The sequence below is a fragment of the Bos javanicus genome, chromosome 4 (genome assembly GCF_032452875.1).
Source record: "Bos javanicus breed banteng chromosome 4, ARS-OSU_banteng_1.0, whole genome shotgun sequence".
NCBI classification, from domain to species: Eukaryota; Metazoa; Chordata; class Mammalia; order Artiodactyla; family Bovidae; genus Bos; species Bos javanicus.
Window position 1 is genome coordinate 33,965,119 of NC_083871.1, and position 20,094 is coordinate 33,985,212.

The 20,094-nt window shown below is 43.1% G+C and overlaps 1 protein-coding gene and 1 long non-coding RNA gene across 3 annotated transcripts in view; both read left to right on the forward strand.

Moving 5' to 3' along the window:
* The first annotated feature begins 512 nt into the window (after positions 1–512).
* LOC133245969 (uncharacterized) lies at positions 513–7,291 on the forward strand. The gene is made up of 2 exons (XR_009735831.1): positions 513–2,534; positions 6,973–7,291. It is a non-coding gene; the product is annotated as an uncharacterized LOC133245969 (long non-coding RNA).
* Positions 7,292–9,645: 2,354 nt separating this feature from the next.
* The window catches only part of ELAPOR2 (endosome-lysosome associated apoptosis and autophagy regulator family member 2), a 222,447-nt gene continuing 211,998 nt past the window's right edge, over positions 9,646–20,094 (forward strand). Inside the window, exon 1 of one of the 2 annotated variants that reach the window (XM_061413755.1) lies at positions 9,646–9,952. In XM_061413755.1, coding sequence (XP_061269739.1) covers positions 9,764–9,952 — 189 coding nt within the window. In that variant the 5' untranslated portion in view covers positions 9,646–9,763. The remainder of the gene's footprint in view (positions 9,953–20,094) is intronic. The other variant, XM_061413763.1, reaches the window with a different exon arrangement.

A 20,094-nucleotide genomic window follows, 5' to 3' on the forward strand; every position in this document is an offset into this window, starting at 1 on the left:
CTAGTGGTTTGTGTGTGACTCTTTCCTATGTCTCCTTCCATGCAGTGTAATTTGTTGGTAACTTGAACACATGGAAACTTTCTTGTAAAACTTGCAGTTATAAAAATGGAGCAGAGATAAAAATACTTTGGAACAAATCAGTATTTGTAAAAAAAAATTGACAGAGTAATGGACTGAATCCAGCAAGATTAATTTTATAAGGGGTAATTAAAAATCCCAAATCTGGGTATATAAACTGAACTTGTTCAGATAAGCTAGTTCATTATTTCTAATCATTTTGTTATATCTCTCGAAGTCTCAGTTTCCCTATGTGTAAAATGGGAATATTAATACTAACTACTTAACTGTTTGAAGTGAGAGCTCAGCACAGTCTTGGCACATACTAAGTATCAATAGGTGCTGCTGCTGCTGCTGCTGCTAAGTCGCTTCAGTCGTGTCCGACTCTGTGTGACCCCATAGATGGCAGCCCCCCTGGGATTCTCTAGGCAAGAATGCCGGAGTGGGTTGCCATTTCCTTCTCCAATGCATGAAAGTGAAAAGTGAAAGTGAAGTTGCTCAGTCGTGTCCGACTCTAAGCGATCCCATGGACTGCAGCCTACCAGGCTCCTCCGTTCATGCGATTTTCCAGGCAAGAGTACTGGAGTGGGTTGCCATTGCCTTCTCCAATAGGTGCTGCTACTTTCCCAGAAATCCTGGGACAGACCAAATTCTGCCACTTATATAGGGTATTTGACCTTAGGTGAGGTACTTTGGGCTTCCCTGGTGCCTCAGACGGTAAAGAATCCACCTGCAATGCGGGAGACCTGGGTTCGATCCCTGGGTTGGGAAGATCTCCTGAAAAGGGAACGGTTACCTACTCCAGTACTCTAGCCTGGAGAATTTCATGGACTGTATAGTCCATGGGGTCGCAAAGAGTCAGACACAACTGAGCGACTTTCACTCACTCACTCACATTTAAGTCTTTCCCTGGTAGCTCAGTCAGTAAAGAATTTGCCTGTAGTGCAGGAAACCTGGGTTCAATCCCTGGGGCAGGAAGATCCCCTGGAGAAGGAAATGGCACTCCAGTATCCTTGCCTGGAAAACCCTATGGACAGAGGAGTCGGGTGGGCTGCAGTCCATAGGGTCCCAAAGAGTCTGGCACAACTGAGCGACTATCACTTTCACTTTCTTTTCAAGGTACTTATTCTTTCTAAACCTCATTTTCCTTATTTGCAAGTGGCATAAAAATAGTGCCTTTCTCACAGGTGGTTGTCCGGAAAATTAAATGAGATGATGCATATGAGGCCCTCTTCAAGGTACTTCGCACATTGTGAGCTCCTAGTGAATATTAGCCATCAGAGTGAACATTGGTGCAACTTTCAGAAAAATCCACCTGGACATTAAGTTGAAAAAACTACAGTCTCTTTAGAATATACGGAATTATACTTCTACTCTATTGTATACTAAATCTATGCTACTACTTCAGTTTAAATGTATACTTTCAAGAGGAATATTGGAAAATTGAGGTGAATGTAAAGTCAGATCATGTGAAAAATTGTGGAAGAAATTGGGGACACTTATTTTGGAGAAAAGAAGATTATGATAGAAGAAGCTATTGGAAGGGTTGTCACTGAAAGAGGGCCTGTTTGGGCCTGAGTTAGAACTGTGACTGTGACACAGATATTTTGCTCCCCTGAAGAAAGACTTCCTTACATGATTGTCTGCACAGGTAGTGACTTCTCAGTCACTGAAAATTTTTTTAAAGTCTGGAAAGTCATTTGAGGGAGACTTGCCAAGAGGATTCAGGGATTTGAGATGGGATTTGGCTCAGTGATCTTTAAAGGCCAATCCTTTCCTGAGGTTCAGTTGTTGACTTCTTTACAGTGCTTAACATTTAAAACCTTAAAAAAAATCTGCATCCACTCACCTAGTCTTTTCTTCCAAATTATTTGACTGAAGTCACTAACATGAAATAAAAATTGCATATCCCTGACCTTTAAGGGGCTAGAATTTATTTCCTTCCCTGCTCTTATCTGGGTAAATGGATTTGCAGAATCTGTGCATGCCAATCATACTTGTGTTTCTTTTGGAATAGGGAAGTGGATAAAATGATAAAGGAATCGTCAGGTCACAGGATTTCTGATGGCTCAGCTTTAGTTGCTAGCAATGTTCCTGACTCACCTAATATCAATATTAGCTAATAGGCATGCAAATATTGAGTATATGGTTCACAGACAAGCTGGTTATTGCAGAGGGCAGAGGATTCTTGGAACAATGTATGTACAGAAAAAAAATTGTGTTGACATTTATCTAACTCAGCATAATATTCTGCTTCCAAGTGGTTTAACTTTTCTTTGATTTTTTAGTTCATGCCTCCTGGCCTTAGAATTTTGTGCTGAAAAACTCAAGGACCAATCCTCTGCTTTTACATTGATTAACAAATAAATCATGAGTGGCTCTGAAGGACAATGAAGGGAACTCCTCCAGTGGGTACAATCCTTACGGTGAACTTTACCAGGAAGGTGACATGATGTCAGCTCTACACCAGCTCACAGGTAATAGCTAAAAGTTTGGCCATTTGGTGAAGGAATCTGGAAAGAATAGGATTGGAGGTTTGCTGATAAGGAGGATTGGGGAAGAATTATGTGCATGTATGTCTTGAAATGGGCCTAGCCTGTGGGGATATTAATATCCCATGTGAATTTTCACCACATGTTCAATGACCAGGTAAACCAGATGACTCACCATTGACGTCAATCAGCTTCTTTCCCTAGTGACCTTACTGTGTCAATGAGCTTATAAACAATAGTGCATCGTAGCAGTGATGATGATTGGATATGCCTCCATAAAGAAATTGATTGCCTCTCTCTGAGGTTGACCTGGCTCTCCCACTACTGCTAAATGCCAATCAGCCAGATGTAGAGACCGTTAGAAAGCTCTCCATATTGTATAACAATGAGAGGGCAGCCTTCCTGCTGGTTGCTTATATTGAGTCCTTTCCATTATAGAGTGAACAGTATTCTGTCCTCACTGGAGTAAACACAATCTGGTTCTGGTTTGTTTTCCTGGGCCATTTTGCTGAGTCTGTTGACTTAATGCCTTATTTACATCTTACCTTATTATACCATGTGTTCTCATAGAATATTGTTTTTATCAAGAAACTCATTTCACAGCAAAATAATTAAGGCCAGTGCTCTTGGGTTTCACTAGTAATTCCATAAAACCTTCACTCAAAGGCCCCCCAACTTATAGCAGAGCAGAATGATCCAAGGAACCAACTTACTGAATCAGCTGGGAAATAATGCGTTTTGACATTAGGATGGTATCCTTCAGTATAAAATATACAATATTATCTGAACTAGTGACTAATATGTGATGCTGTTTCTCCCCAAACCAGGACATATTGGTCCAGAAATCAAGGAGTACAATGTGGGTGGTATTTCTTATTACTATGCTGAATGACCAAAGCACAAAATTTTCCTTCCCAAGTCCAAGTCCTGCTAGCCTGAAGGTCTTATTATTCAGTGGATAAATATTCCATTGGGGGAGACATTTGAACTGAAATTTGGGATGTTAAGACTGCCATTTGGCTTTTTGGGCTCCTCCTGCCAATGGACCAGGAAGAAAAATAAAGTTTACTAGAGTGGTTAACTATGAGTTTCTAAGATGGAGCTCAGGAATTCCTCTGGAGTACCTCCTAGTATTGTGATATCCAGTGCCGAAAGTTAATGGCAGACCACTGCTGCTGCTGCTAAGTCATGTCAGTAGTGTCTGACTCTGTGCGACCCCATAGACGGCAGCCCAACAGGCTCCTCTGTCCCTGGGATTCTCCAGGCAAGAATACTGGAGTGGGTTGCCATTTCCTTCTCCAATGCATGAAAGTGAAAAGTGAAAGTGAAGTCACTCAGTCGTGTCCAACTGTTAGCGCCCCATGGACTGCAGCCTACCAGGCTCCTCTGTCCATGGGATTCTCCAGGCAAGAGTACTGGAGTGGGGTGCCATTGCCTTCTCCGATGGCAGACCACAGCAACCCTATATAGCAAGTATCGCCAAGGTTCAGACCTACTCAGGGAATAGGCTTTTGATCAGCCTATTAGCCAAAGAACCATGACCAGCTGAGGAGCTGTCTGAACATGAATGAAGGAGGAAGAAAGTGATCAATGCCACAGATAATCTCAGAAGCAATTGAAGAAATGGAAATGATTGTCCCTGCCCACAGTTTCTCCCTTATTATTTTATGTATATAATCATATATTAATTTTTTCTTTTATTAATATAAGTCTTGTTTGGGGAGAAACAGCATCACATTTAGTCACTAGTTCAGATAATATTGTATATTTTACACTGAAGGGTACCACCCTAATGTCAAAAGGCATTATTTCCCAGCTGACTCAGTAAATTGGTTACTTGGATCATTCTGCTATGCTGTAAGTCGGGCGCTTTTGAATGAAGGTTTTGTGGAATTACTAGTGAAACCCATGAGCACTGGCCTTAATTATTTTACTGTGAAACGAGTTTCTTCATGACCCAGATAACCACGATGGTGTGACCACTCACCTAGAACCAGACATCCTGGAATGTGAAGTCAAGTGGGCCTTGGGAAGCATCACTACAAACAAGGCTAGTGGAGGTGATAGAATTCCGGTTGAGCTATTTCAAATCTTAAAAGATGATGCTGTGAAAGTGCTGCACCCAATATGCCAGCAAATTTGGAAAACTCAGCAGTGGCCACAGGACTGGAAAAGCTCCGTTTTTATTCCAATCCCTAAGAAAGGCAATGCCAAAGAATGCTCAAACTACTGCACAATTGTACTCATCTCACATGTGAACAAAGTAATGCTCAAAATTCTCCAAGCTAGCCTTCAACAGTATGTGAATGGAGAACTTCCAGATGTTCAAGCTGGATTTAGAAAAGTCAAAGAAACCAGAGATCAAATTGCCAACATCTGTTGGATCATCAAAAAAGCAATGGAGTTCCAGAAAGACATCTACTTCTGCTTTATTGACTATGCCAAAGCCTTTGACTGTGTGGATCACAATAAATTGTGGAAAATTCTGAAAGAGATGGGCATACCAGACCACCTGACCTGCCTCCTGAGAAATCTGTATGCAGGTCAAGAAAAAAGTTAGAACTGGACACGGAACAACAAACTGGTTCCAAATCGGGAAAGGAGTACGACAAGGCTGTATATTGTCATCCTGCTTATTTAACTTTTATGCAGAGTACATCATGAGAAATGCTGGACTGGATGAAGTAGAAGCTGGAATGAAGATAGCCGGGAAAAATATCAATAACCTCAGATATGCAGATGACACCACCCTTACGGCAGAAAGTGAAGAACTAAAGAGCCTCTTGATGAAAATGAAAGAGGAGAGTGAAAAAGTTGGCCTAAGACTCCACTTTCAGGAAACTAAGATCATGGCATCTGGTCCCATCACTTCATGGCAAATAGATGGGGAAACAGTGACAGACTTTATTTTCTTGGGCTCCAAAATCACTGCAGATGGTGACTGCAGCCATGAAATAAAAAGATGATTGCTCCTTGGAAGACAAGTTATGACCAATCTATACAGCATATTAAAAAATAAAGATATTACTTTGCCAACAAAGGTCTGTCTAGTGAAAGCTATGGTTTTTCCAGTAGTCACGTATGGATATGAGAGTTGAACTATAAAGAAAGCTGAGTGCCGAAGAATTGATGCTTTTGAACTGTGGTGTTGGAGAAGACTTTTAAGAGTTCCTTGGACTGCAAGAAGATCCAACCAGTCCATCCTAAAGGAAATCAACCTTGAATATTCATCGGAAGGACTGATGTTGAAGCTGAAACTCCAATACTTTTCCCACCTGATGCGAAGAACTGACTCATTAGAAAAGACCCTGTTGCTGGGAAAGATTGAAGGTGGGAGGAGTAGGGGACGACAGACGATGAGATGGTTGGATGGCATCACTGACTCAATGGACATGAGTCTGAGTAAACTCTGGGAATTGGTGATGGACAGGGAGGCCTGGTGTGCTGCAGTCCATGGAGTTGCAAACAGTTGGATACTACTGAGTGACTGAACTGAACTGATTGATCAGATAATCAATAACCAACTGAATAACCTACAGTTAAATTCTAAAATAAATAAGTACAAAGGAACCACAGAGTTTTCTTAGAATTTTCCTTTCTCTACCAGCCTGCATGCTGGTTTTAATTACTTAAGGTGAACATGTTTTCTCTAGGTGAAAATCCTATGAGAAAATCATTTATTGAAAGTGGCAAATTGTCCCATTTAGGAAAATTTGTAATTGTCATGTAAGCTAAGGTGACTGGGATGACTTTTATTTTTTTACAAGGAAAAAACTGTTTTCAATCCATTAACCATGTTGTTAGGTCCCACTTAGGTGACAAAAATAATAATATAATTTGACTCAAATTCTGAATGGATTAAATAATAAAAACATATAAAGAAAGTAATAACAAAATAAGAAAATACAGGCATCTATTTGATCTTGCAAAGGTACAGTACCTCTGAGCATAAAACAAAGGAAGAACTCACAAAAGGAAATGTGGCAATATTTGAGTACATAAAAATGACAGTCTGTTGCAGAGAAGGTCACCAGAAACAAAATTAAAAAGAAGACTACAAACTGAGAGGAGCATTTGTGACATATATGGTAAGCAAAGGTATAATATATAAAACTTACAAAGACTGCTTACAAATCAATAAAAAAGATTGAACTGAAATAGAAAAATGGTCAAAGAGTGTCAGTGAAAAATTCACACACCAACAGGAGAAGGAACTATATAGCTGGTAAATATATGTGAAAAATTATTGCGTTACTGAAAGAAGCTCTTTTGTCCCTTTTCTGCTTGCTCATTCCTGTTCCTCTCTAACCCTAAAAGAATCTAATTATAGGAATGAGATCACTAGACAATTTGACTTTACTCCTGACTTATATTCTACTGAATGCACACCATGCCATGCCTAACCTGTGAATTCTTTCCCTAGATTAAAAGAAGAATGAATAATTAAATAGTTAAGCATGAGCAGCTCTGTACCCCCAGCAGCCCCCTTTGCAATCCTGCAGGCAGATGACATGGGCAAGATGACATCTGAAGAAAAGATAAAGAGGAGTCAGCCAGTCTGTGCACAGTGAAGAATGATGCAGAATCTAAGCTTGTACCTTGGTAATTCACTGATATTCTTTCCCCCCTTTCCCTTCAAAAACTCTCATGGCTGAGCAGAATCTGGGGAGTTGGTTCTGGCACATGAGTCCTCCTTCTCTTCAGATTGCTGGCCTTCTGATTAAAGCAAACTTTTCTTTCTACCAACACTTGGCTCTCCATTATTGGCTTTTGAGTGGTGAGCAGCTGAACATGAGTTTGGTAACATTACTAAATAAAAAAAATACTATACATTTAAAAAATATTAACACAGTTGCATTTTTCTCTTTTACAAAAATGGCAAATACATGAAGCATTATAATTTAGAAAGTTATGAAATAAGTACTCATAAACTGCTGATAGCAACTGATAAAAAATTTTTTAAGGAATTTGTGCACTATTCACCAAAACCTTTAAAAATGCACATGCTATGTAATCCAATGATTTCAATTTTAGAAAAGCATCATAGAAAATTAAAAGGAGATGTATATTCATTCTAAAATTACTGTTGTTGTTCAGTCACTAAGTTGTGTCCGACTCTTTGTGACACAATGGACTGGAGCATGCCAGGCTTCCCTGTCCTTTACTATCTCATAGAGTTTTGTCAACAGAGAAGGCAATGGCACCCCACTCCAGTACTCTTGCCTGGAAAATCCCACGGACGGAGGAGCCTGGTAAGCTGCAGTCCATGGGGTCGCGAAGAGTTGGACACAACTGAGCGACCTCACTTTCACTTTTCACTTTCATGCATTGGAGAAGGAAATGGCAACCCACTCCAGTGTTCTTGCCTGGAGAATCCCAGGGACGGGGGAGCTTGGTGGGCCGTCTATGGGGTCACACAGAGTCAGACATGACTGAAGCGACTTAGCAGCAGCAGCAGCAGCAGCAGCAGAGTTTTCTCAAACTCATGTCCACTGAGTTGGTGATGTTATCCAATCATCTCATCCTTTGTCACCCCCTTCCCCTCCTGCCCCCAATCTTTCCCAGCATTAAGGTCTTTTCCAATGAGTTGGCTCTTTGCATCAGGTGGCCAAAGTATTTGAGCTTCAGGTGTAGCATCAGTCCTACTAGTGAATATACAGGGTTGAATGATTAATAACATTGAATACTTGAGAAACAGTGCCTAATATCCAAAAGTAAATTATATATAATCCAAACAGTAGAATATATTATATATTATATGGTTACTTAAGTTGTGCTGTCAGAGACTTTAATGACTTGAGAAAATATTAATACTAAGGAAAAAATAAAAGCAGGTTACAAATTATAATCCCGGTTTTGCAGCAGAGACGCAATTAAATGCCAAGAAGGAAATACCTCAACATGCTAATACCACTAATAGTATTATCTCTGGGTGGTGGGTTCCCTAGTGATTTTATGTTCTTCCCGATAGTCTTCAATATTTTCCAAAATGTTAACAGTAAACATGCTTTATTGTTATAATCAGAACACATGAAACAGGATAGAGGGAGAGAAAGAGAGAGAGAGAAAGGGACTTGCTCATTTTACGTGGAAATGTTTATTAAAGGGACATTAGGATAGTGCCACAGGCAATTCAGGTCAACTTACATTGGGTCCGCCTGGTAGATTTCTCTAGGTGCTCAATTAAAATAAATCTGGGTGCTCCTTTTGAAGAACAGGATAACTCATCCATTCACAGAATTTTAGAGGAAGGGATCCCCAACACTGAGGAAGCTGTAATGTTCGTCTTGCTCACCACTTGGTGCCCACCACCCAACTCAACATGTTTTTGAATGAAAGAAAAAGACTACCCCAGTTATCGTACAGATGGAAAACCTGCTTCTTCCAGAACAAAAGGGCTTACTTGTCCAAGGTTGCACAGTTATCTCCGTTAAGTAACAGCAGCAGCATCCATGATCCCTCACTACTGATTTCAACGCGCACCACATCTACTTGTCAGGCATTCTCGGGTGCTTAACAGTGTATCAACTTACTTAACCCGCATAACAACCTATGGGTTAGGAATTGTCATTATTCTCGTCAAGTAAGTTAGAATACTGAGTCATAACCTGGATCTAAATTTCATTCCCCTTTTCTTCCCCGCCATTTGATGCTCATCCAAATCACCCCCAAATTCGATCTGACGCCAGCTAGTTGGATTCTTACGAAAGGATGCTCCTGTGGCTCATCTGGGTGTGTTTGTGCGTGACGCGGGAAGTAGGAAGCATTTAAAGACCGGCCGCCGGAAAACAATGTCCCGAGGTCTTGGATTTTACTCTGGCTCTCCCCGGGGCGCCCCTCCTGGTGGGCAGAGGGGACCGGGGACGGGAGACACCCCGGCCTCTCTCCCTCTCTACAGTGTAATGAAGCTCCAGCCCCGGGCGACCACGCGGCACCCCAGGACCGGAGGGGCTGGGCCGCAGACCTTGCCTGCTGCACCTGCTCCCGGGCTCCCGCGTCCCCGCCCCGCGTCCCGCCTCCGCGCCGCGCCCGCGCCCCGCGGTCCCTCCCTCCGGCGTGACGGGAGCACGGGCGCCGGCCGCCGGGGCCGCGAGCACAGCGGAGCTGTCAGCTGTGAGCTGAGCGCGCAGCCCTAGCGGCCCGGTAGCAGAACGCGCCCCACCCCGGGAGGCTGCTTTCCAGCCGGCCGGCGGGCCGACCGCAGCGGGAAGGAGATGCTGTTCCTCCGCCCGGGGCCGGCGCGGGGGAGGGGCCGGGGGCGGCCGGCCAGGGCTCCCCACAGCGGACTCTCGCCGCCCTGGAGCCCCGCCTGGATCTGCTGCTGGGCACTCGCCGGCTGCCAGGCGGCCTGGGCTGGGGACTTGCCCTCCACCTCCGGCCGCCCGCTTCCTCCTTGCCTGGAGGTGAGCCGCACCTGCTCTGAAACCTGGAGTTTGCGGGGGGTGGGGGTGGGGGAGAGTGGGGGACGGGAGGTGAGGGATGAGGGTCGTGCCCATTTACTGCTCTCTGCTGTCACCTCTTTCCTTCCTAAGAGGACCGGGCTTTTCGTTTGTTTCCAGGGATGAAGTTGCCCGCTCCGAGAAGCTGGCCGAGAGAGGATGTGTGGCTTTGCTGGCTTTGAGGGGATGCTTTCTGCACTCCTGTGTTTTGAGGGTTCTGAAGGACTTTGCGGCGCTTTTCTGGAGTGCCAGGCTTGAGGACCTGGGGCCGAGGGGAGTTTTCACCAAGGGCAGGGGACCGGGGAAGCCCTGCCAGTGGGGTTTGGAGAGCTGGCACTGCCGCCGAGGGCTTCCAGCTCCCCCTTCGCCACTCCCCAGTGTGTACAAACCCTTTCCTTTGCACTCAGCGTCCTGATAAGGCCCCGGGGACTTGCCAAGCCAGTGTGTGGTGTCGCTTGGCATCCTTTTGGCAAAACATGGACGTGAATTAGGAAGAAAAAGAATGTGTACTTAGGGAAGAGGTGGGTTGGTGATCTAGAAAATTAGAAAAGACAGAGTTAATGTACTCCTTTTGGGAGATGTTCATCAGCTGGCTGAAGCACTACTACTGTGTATTTTGAAGTTTGAGATTATCGTTGATATACAGCCAAGAAAGATAAATAGGAGTGATGAGATTTTTTTTCCCTGCTTTTGGGAGAACTGTACTTAATAATGCCAAAAATGTACAGGGGATGTCATTGGTAGCTGTACTGGGTGTTTATCTTCCCCTTTAGTGTTCCAGAAAGTCCATCCTCTTAATGAAAATCAATGAGGGGAAGGAAGCAACATTTCTGACCTACTTTGAGTGATTATGTTGAGGAGGATGTGAGCAGTGAATACTGTTTTAGGAAGATTGCTAGGAATCAGGGTGATGGGTCATTTTATTTTAATGTAACAAAAATGGGTTAGTTAATATCCCCTCTGGGAAGCAAGACCAGACCTTGTTCCTTTGTGTCACTTTTGAATTTTACCCAGGCTCGAATTATAGAATATCTGCATTCTAGACCTCATCCATCATCCATATATTTCACCTTCCTCTCCCACAGTCTCAGTCCTAGGACAGACTGAAATGAAAGAGATTCAGATCAAAGGCATGTATACCAGCACACAGTAGTGTTATAATTGGGGAAATCAGGGCAAGAGCTCAGCGAACAGCTGTGTTTAATTTCAGAGTTTATTAGGATAATTAGTTGTTTAATCTGTGTTCTGTCACCTGGGAATAGTCCATTCTTCCAGGCTTCCAGAAAAAGCCCACTTCTTGGTCATCTTCAGATTGAGTAGTTGTAACAGGACAAACTGAAAACCTTGCCTCCAGCCCCTAGTCCCAATTATGCAAAACATTTTTTTTTTCCTTAAGTGAAAAGTCAGATTCTTGTAAAATTAATTCTTAGTGATGGAGGCTTTACTTGAAACAGGTGAAAGTGAGGGCTAGTGAGGGGGTGGTGGCCACTAGAGCTAGACCGATCCTTTAGGTGAGCACATGTTCTGTCCATGCAGACCCGGACAGAATGGAGTTTGCACCCTGAGACAGATATAGTGAAACCAGAGGCAGGGGGTTGACTGAAGGTCCCAGAAGGCTGTGTTCAGTTAATTATAGTGAGTTTACAAATTTCACTTGACTCAGTTCCTTGATGTTTCAAGTTCGAATTGATGGGAATAAATAAAATGATAGGAGGATGCTCCTGAACATGCCTGTGGCTTGTGTTTTTAGAAATGGTGACGCGCAGATCCAGTTATGTTCTGATGACTGACGAACAGTTAGTAGATGTTTAACTGGGAGTTAGGGGTTCCTTTGGCCGGGCCAGGGGGCTGAATCTGCTCTTTGGCCTCTGGTCTAACCCACTGAGCTAATTTATAGAATTGATTATTGTTTCTCTCTAACTTTGTTTTTTTTTTTTTTTTGGCTTTTTTTTTTTTTTTAATTTTATTTTATTTTTAAACTTTACAATATTGTGTTAGTTTTGCCAAATATCGAAATGAATCCGCCACAGGTATACATGTGTTCCCCATCTAACTTTGTTTTTAAGAGGAATGTGAGAATGGAGGAGTTTTTCAGGCTTTGAGGGTAAGAGTTGGCTGGTGCTTATGTGTGGGGAGGGGCCTTCCTGTGAGATAACAGCTATGGAATGTGGGCCAAACTCTTATAAATAAAGATGTAACACTAAAAAGTAACTTTTTGTATCCACGCCTGCCTGTTAATCCCTTTCCACTCTTTATTAACAGAAAAGGAATGCCCCACATAAGGGATAGCACCATGTGGTGGGGAGGACAGTGAGAGCCCTGAAAGTGAGGGAGGGGCATGAGGCTGGAAACTAAAGCCGGCTCTTAATGACAAGGAGAGGATGTCGAAGGGAAAATCTGCAGGTAATTCTAAACCTCATGGCCGCCAGTACTTTCAGCCTCATCCTCATTTATCAGTATTTTTATAAAAAATCATCGTATTTAACTAAATCACATAGACTCTCATTTTCCTTGCCTAGTTTTGGCAGAGGAGAAGCAGAGAAAGCTGGCCTGGGAAGAATCTTTTTATGATCCCCTGAGTTCGCAAGAGAGTGGCTGGGACACGTGCAAAGTTTCACTTAAGATTCTTTGCAGAGGATTGGACTCTGGGTGAAACTCATATAATACAGCTTCCTTTGTCAAAGTCATTGATTATGGAGCAGAGAAGGGGAGAAAAGTGATTCCTTTGGAATGCTCAGCTGGGGATCCAGTCAGTAGGGTGGACTCACAAGCGCAGACAGAAAGAGGAGACAGTAATAACAGTACAGTCAGTGTGCCAGCAGTTGAAGGACACCAGTAAGATGTGACTTTGATAAATGGCGTTTAAATTAAAACAACAACAACAAAAAACAGTGAGGACTAAACATCAGAAAGTATAGAATTAATTTTCTTCAAGCTATTTAAGGGGGAACTTAAAAGGATAAATATCTTCTAGGTTTCTGGGTATCTGCTTTACATTTGTAAAATGATAGTGATAAAAAGAGATCTGCCTGTCTCAATTGTGAGCATGAATATGAGTTAAAAGTATGAGTTAAAGGAAACTTTATAAATATATGAAAGTTGATGATTGCTAGCTGAGTAGACCTTGATCCTGATGTTTCAGGAAGGGTCTACAGAGAAACTTTAGAGGTTCAGAGAAAATAGTCTTATCCAAGAATTGAATACAATGGAATTTTTGACTCATTAATGGGACTGCCAGAGGAACAAAAAGATAAAAGCCAACAGATGATTCAGAGTTGGAGTAAGGTATTAGAAGAGAGAGTGTATGAGAAAAAAGTGCATAAAAAGAACAGAACTAACTGAATTATGTATGCATTATTTAAATTTGGAAAATTAAATCACAAACTCGCTTGATTCTTACTTCACTGTTCTACATTCCTACATAATATAATTTTTCTGGTTTCTCTGAATCCTGATTGAATCATGACTTTTTGGCCAATGGTTTTTATTCCACCATTACTGAGTTTAAACTGTTACTGTGCCAGGAAAAATGTCAGCTGATGTGAAATTCCAAGTTAAAAAAGTAAAATTTAATTGGGTAAGGATGAGTCAGATATGGAAACTAACAATTGCGGTGATTTGTCGCCATGAAAGAAGAAAGGGGCCGTAAATCTAGTGGAAAGGATCAAAAAAGGCCCTGCAGAAGAGGTGAAGGAGTCTGGAAAAATGAGTAGGAGTTTGCCAAGCAAACAGGGGTCAGATGTGAGGTTGGGCTAGTTTGGGGGAAGACATTTTTGATGTAGAGCGCAGATTGAAAATGAGCAGCTCAGAACAGTTCCTCTCTAATCGGATATAACCAGAGTGCTGCATGCTCTGAGGAGCCTGATGAGAGATGAGCCTGAGAGGCAGACAGAAGCTGATCACAGAGGACCTTCCATCCTGCTAAGAAGCTGCTCTTCATTTGGTAGGTGATGGGAAGCCATAGAAGGATTTAAAAATCACGGGTAACAAAATATAGTTTGGCAACAGTATGGAGGTCACATAGGAGTGGGACATAGAAAGAGGTGAGGCCTGCCAGGAGCAGTTGTAAGCGTCCAGGTAAAGGATGACAGAACCTCAATTGAGGAGTAGTTGTGAAGATGGAAAGAGGGAAGGTAGAACTGCCTGTGGGTAGATGTGGAGGGTGAGGGAATGGAAGGTTCTGCTTTGTCTAGAGGCTGGTGCCTCCAGCCTCCATGAGGAGGAGTATGAGGAAGAGGAGGTAAGGAGCTTGGTTCTGGAGAGCCAACCTTTCAAGGGTTGGCCTAGGCAGTTAGGTGGCAGGCCCTTTGGCTCAGGCCGTGGTCTAGGCTGGAGTGGAGACATGGAGCTCACCTGAATGAAAGGCATGGTTGACACTGCTGGGTTGCATGAGATCATCCAAGGAGTGAGCACAAGAAGTGAAAGATCGAACTTGGGTTTTACTGACGTTAAAGGGGGCAGAAACTGAGAAGTACCCAAAGGAAACAGATAAGGAATAGCGGGTTTCAGGGAAACACAATAGTGTGGAATTAGGGGGAAAAGGAGAAGTGCCTTTGATGAAGGAGGGGGTTGGTTGTAGTGTCAGTGGTCCAAAGAAATTCAAATAAGATGAGACCCGAAAAGAGAAGTTTAAATTTGACGGTTAGCTCACTGGTGCTCTTGCCCGAGTGGTTCCTGTGGAGTGGTGGGATGGTACCAACTGGCAGGTGGGGAGGTAGTGATGGCATGTATGCATGCTAAGTTGCTTCTGTGGTGTCTGACTCTCTACGGACTATACCCCACCAGGCTCCTCTGTCCATGGGATTCTCTAGGCAAGAATACTGGAGTGGGTTGCCATGCCCTCCTCCAGGGGATCTTCCTGACCCAGGGATCAAAGCTGCATTTCTGATGATTACTTTCATTGGCAGGGGGGTTCTTTACCACTGGCGCCACCTGGGAAGCCCTATAGCGATGGAGTGGAGTTTTATCATTATAGTATTCTAAGATTTGCTAAGAAATTGGGTCATTCATGTCAGAAGTCAGAAGACTTGTAAATGGTCCTGTTTTCTGTTTGAGACTTTGATGGGAATAGTTGAGAAATAACCTTTAACCTTTCTGTAGGAAGTCTCTGAAGGTCATGGGCTGTGGGTTAAGGGCCTAGGGAGTGTAAAGCCACACTGTCACTGAAGAAGTTAGGACTTGGCTTCTGTTTTCAAGCAGTGAACATAATTAATCTTGCGTGCTATGCTTGTGAAGGTGAATTTTCCATTTCAAGTTCTTATGCTCAGAACCATTTCTCATGTTTTAGGCAAATGTGAGCAAGTATTCACACCATCAATATTTACAATGTAAAACCAAGAGTTGACAGATCTGTGAAGTGTCATATTTTAGCACAAGGGATAGAAATAGAGCATAGTATAGAGTGGCACGTTTTCCTATCAGAGTGTATTCTTTAGCAGTGCCTTGGATCCTAGAATAATTCTTGCTTATGGCAAAAAAAAGTTAAATTTTGGTGGTCGTCTCCTTCTCCCTGAAGAAAGTGTTAGTCGCTCAGTTGTGTCTGTCTCTTTGAGACCCCATGAGCTGTAGCCCACCAGGCTCCTCTGTCTATGGGATTCTTCAGACAAGAATACTGGAGTGGGTTGCCATTTCCTTCTCCAGGGGATCTTCTCAACCCAGGGATCAAACCTGGGTCTCATGCATTGCAGATTCTTTATCATCTGAGCCACTGGGGAAGCGCCCCCCTGAAGAAACCAAGGATAATTCTTATCCCTTTTTGCCTTTCTTAATTGAAGTTATATGTAATATTTCAACATTAAACACATTTATTATGTACTCATGTACCAGGTACTAGCAGTAAAATGTTGAATAAAATGTGTGGTCTTCCCCACGTTGAGCTTTATAATCTCATGTGGGCAGACTCAAAGCAACACTGTATATCAGGTAATTACATTTGTCATAAGTTGTGATGGGAACTGTGTGCAGTGGGTGTACATAGCCTTTTTAGTCTGGTTGGAGTGGGAGGGATTCCCCAAAAAAGAGATTTTTAAGCTGAGACCCACAGCATGAGTACGAGGCTGTGGGTGGTGATGATAGGGCATCTCATCCAGAGGAAACCATTTACTCCTGGATCAGTTCCTATGACCTGCTTCCCAGTGGCCCAGGTGGTGAGGAATTCACCTGCCAAGCAGGAGATGCAGGTTGGATCCCTGGGTCAGGAAGATCCCCTGGAGAAGGAAATGGAAAACCACTCCAGTAGTCTTGCCTGGGAAATCCCAGGGATTTAGGAATCTGGTGGGCTGCAGTTCATGGGATCACAAGAGCCAGACTCGACTTCGCAACTAAACCACCACCATGTCTAACCCTTCCTAGAGTACTAAACACAGACAGACTTTTCACTGTTCCAGCCTGTTGCTTGCTCTGGGGCATCCATACCCTGTTCTACAAAATCTTCACACACACAGACCTATCCTGCAAGGCTGGGTGAGTTGTACCCAGCCGTGGGGCCACATAAGAGTGGGAGTCCATGCAGTGATCAGGGTGCCCAGCCAGCTGCCCTGACACAGGTCTGTATCCATCCAGAGGAAAGAGGGCCTTTGTCTGCGTCATATGCCCAGAGCCGGTTCCATTTTCTGAGTCACTCAGAGGTGCATGAATGCCTTACCAGAGGCTCTGAACACCTGCCCCTCCAACCCACCCAACATGAGATAGACTCATTAGGGCAGGCATTTCATCCTATTCAGCAAATGGTGATTAACTGTCTTCTTGTTTAAGGCACTTTAGGGGTTTTAGAAATGAGTAAGGTACAGGTCCTCTTCTCTGGGGGCACTAATCACTGCCTTGAAAATATTATAGAGTGAGTGACTTCCACTCTTTTCAGCTATAAAAAGGAATTGATCTTTATAACACATTTAATCCTAATTGACACCTTCTCTTAATTGTACCAGATTTAAGACTCTGAAACAAAAGCCCAGGGATCAGAATATATTGAAGTTTATTCTCAAGTCAATTTACAGCTCTGGAATTCAGGATGTTATTTAACCTATTTAAAACTTCACTTTTATTAGGTTCTTTCCCCTTAGTCCATGGCTCTCAAAATGTGATCCTAACACTAGGACTGTCAATATTCCCCAGGCACTTGTTAGAAATACAGGTTATTGGATCCTGCACACACCCTCCTGAATCAGAAACTCTGAGTTTGAGGCCCAGCAATCTGTTACAACCAGCCCTGTACGGGATTATGAGGCAGGCTAAAGGTGGAGACCACTGCCCTAGGTATAAAGTGAGGGATACAGTTTAATTGTCTGAAACCCAGGGACCTGTTTTGTTGTTAGAATTTCTTCAACTGTAACTCTTGCTAACTTCCTGCTTCTGCAGGGCATCTTTGTTACTGTTGTTTAGTTGCTAAATTGTGCCTACTCTCTGCAACCCCATGGATGGTAGCACGCCAGACTCCTCAGTCTTTGGGATTTTTCAGGCAAGAGTACTGGAGTAGGTAACCATTTCCTTTTCCAGGGGATCTTCCTGATCAGGGATCAAACTTGTGTCCCCTCCATCGGCAGGCAGATTCTTTACCACTGAGTCACCAGGGAGGCCCACTTAGGGATATCTAGCATTAATGTTTTAGCACACTTCCTACCTATATATTTTCTTTTCCTTTTTAGCTATAAGTGAGTGCATAGTTTATGTAGATATTGTATCTTTTTCTCTCTTATTTAAGCATTTCCCAATGATATTAATGTTTCTTTATAGGTATTTTTTGTAATATTTGTAAAATAATATATGATATATTGCAAAATATAGCATCATTTGAGTATCTGCCATTGTCTACTTATGAGCCTTTTACTTCAGCCTTTCATTGAAAATGCCCTTTCCCAGCTCCACAATGACCTCCTCTTTGCTATAATAAGTTCAGCGGTCATTCCTTAGCTTTCCCTGCCTTATTATATCACTGGACCAAGCTGAGTGCTCCGTCACCACTGAAACGCCTACTTGGCTTCAGGCATCCTGTGCTCCTGGTTTTTTCTTATTCCACTCCAACCCTTCTCAGTCTTTTCCAGTTCTTCCTCACGTCCCTGATTTCTTTACGTTGGGACTTTCCTGCTTCAACCCTTAACCCCCTTATTTTTTCTGTCACCCTGCCTCCTCACACTCTGGGTGATGTCATACAGTTTTTTGGTTTTAAATGCCATATGCCAATGGACCTCTCTCAGTTCCCATCTCCTGCGTGGCCATCTTGTGGCTTCGTGACAAGCACAGCCTGGATGCCTCTGCTTGGGTTAGTGCCTCAAACCTGACGCGTCTGAAACTGAGCCCCTGCTCTTGCCCGCTCCAGCTCCTGCGTGGGCTTCCCCAGGTTTTGACTGGCAAGTCCTCCCTTTCAGTGACTCAGGCCTCGACATCTGGAGTCTCCCCTGACTTCTTGTCCTCCCATGTCTCACATCCAATCCATTGGCAAACTCTCGGGCTCTGCTTCTGAAGAGCCAGAGTCCGAGCTTCTCACCCCTTGGCCTGCTGGACCACACCACCAGAGGACCTCGCCTGGATGATGGCTGTTGTTTCCCATCTTGAGGTCCAGTTTGATCTCAGCAGAGCAGTCAAGAGATCCCATTAAAACATGTGTTATCTTTTGCTCAGAGCTCTTCTCAGGCTTCATTCAGAATCAGAGATCTGATGGTGGCTTGCAGGGCCCAACATGATCTGGCCTCCGTTAAGCCTGTCATGTCATCTTACTATTCCCCCCATTCTTCATTCAACTTCAGCCTCCCCGTTCTCTTTGCTTTTTGCAGAACGTGTTGTGGAAGCTTTTCTCAGGGCTTCTGCCCTGGTTCTTCCTTTGCTTGCAGCTCTCTTCTCAGGTATCTGCTTGTCTTTCTCCCTCACGTCCTTGAGGTTTCTACTCAGTTGTCATCTTCTCAGTCAGGCCTTCCCTGGTCCCCTACTTAAACTTGCAGCCATCTCTCTATCCCCATTTCATGCTTTTATTTTTCTCCGTATCACTTTTCAGCATCCATCATAATATACATTTAAATTATTTAGTGTTTATGACCCCACTCTTAGTAACTATAAGTTCCATAAAGACAAGGCAATCCCTCCCTCCATCCCTTTCTTCCTACTTCTTTTCAAAGATAAGCTACTGCACTCCAGTATTCTTGCCTGGAGAATTCCATGGATAGAGGAGCCTGGCAGACTACAGTCCATAGAGTTGCAAAGAGTTAGACACGAATTAGTAACTGGACACACACATACTGTATCCTTAGCACCTCAAACAGTGCCTAGCACTGTGTCAAACAAATGAGTAAATTTAATTTTGATTGTTTTTAATTCTTTGTAGTATGAAAATACATAAACAACAATATAAAGAACAACACAAACCACTGAATTCCTGATTATTGAAGATATTATCAAATTGCCTCAGAAATCTTAGATTGAAGGATGTGAACTATACTGTACTAAACAATATTGAAAAGTGTTATTGACTTATTATTTTTTAATGGAAGTATAGTTGATTTACAGGGTCATGTTACTTTCAGGTGTATAGCACAATGATTCAGCTATATATTGATATATTCTTTTCAGATTCTTTTCCCTTATAAGTTGTTACAAAATATTTAGTATAGTTCGCTGTGCTATAAGTTGGTCTTTGTCGGTTATCTGTTTTATTATAGTAGTGTGTGGGCTTCCCTGGTGGCTCAGACGGTAAATAATCTGCCTGCAATGCAGGACACTTGGGTTCAATCCCTGAGTTAGGAGGATCCCCTGGAGGAGGACATGGCAACCCACTCCAGTGTCCTTGCCTGGAGAATCCCCCCGGACAGAGGAGCCTGGCCCACCACTGTCTGTGGGGTCACAGAGAGACGGACGTGACTGAGCAGCTAAGCTTGCATAGTAGTGTGTGTGTGTTAATCCCAACTCCCCAGTTCATCCTTCCTCTCCCCTTACACCTTCGGTAACCATAAGTTTTCTTTGCCTGTGAAAAATTATTAATATTAATTTGATGGTGGAAAAAGTTGTCTCACTGACATAATTTGCATTTCTTTAATCACTGTTGATGGTCAGTATTTTTTATGTGACTTAGCTTTTTGTATTTCACTTTTTGTGGAACTTCTGTTTAGGTGTTTTCACTT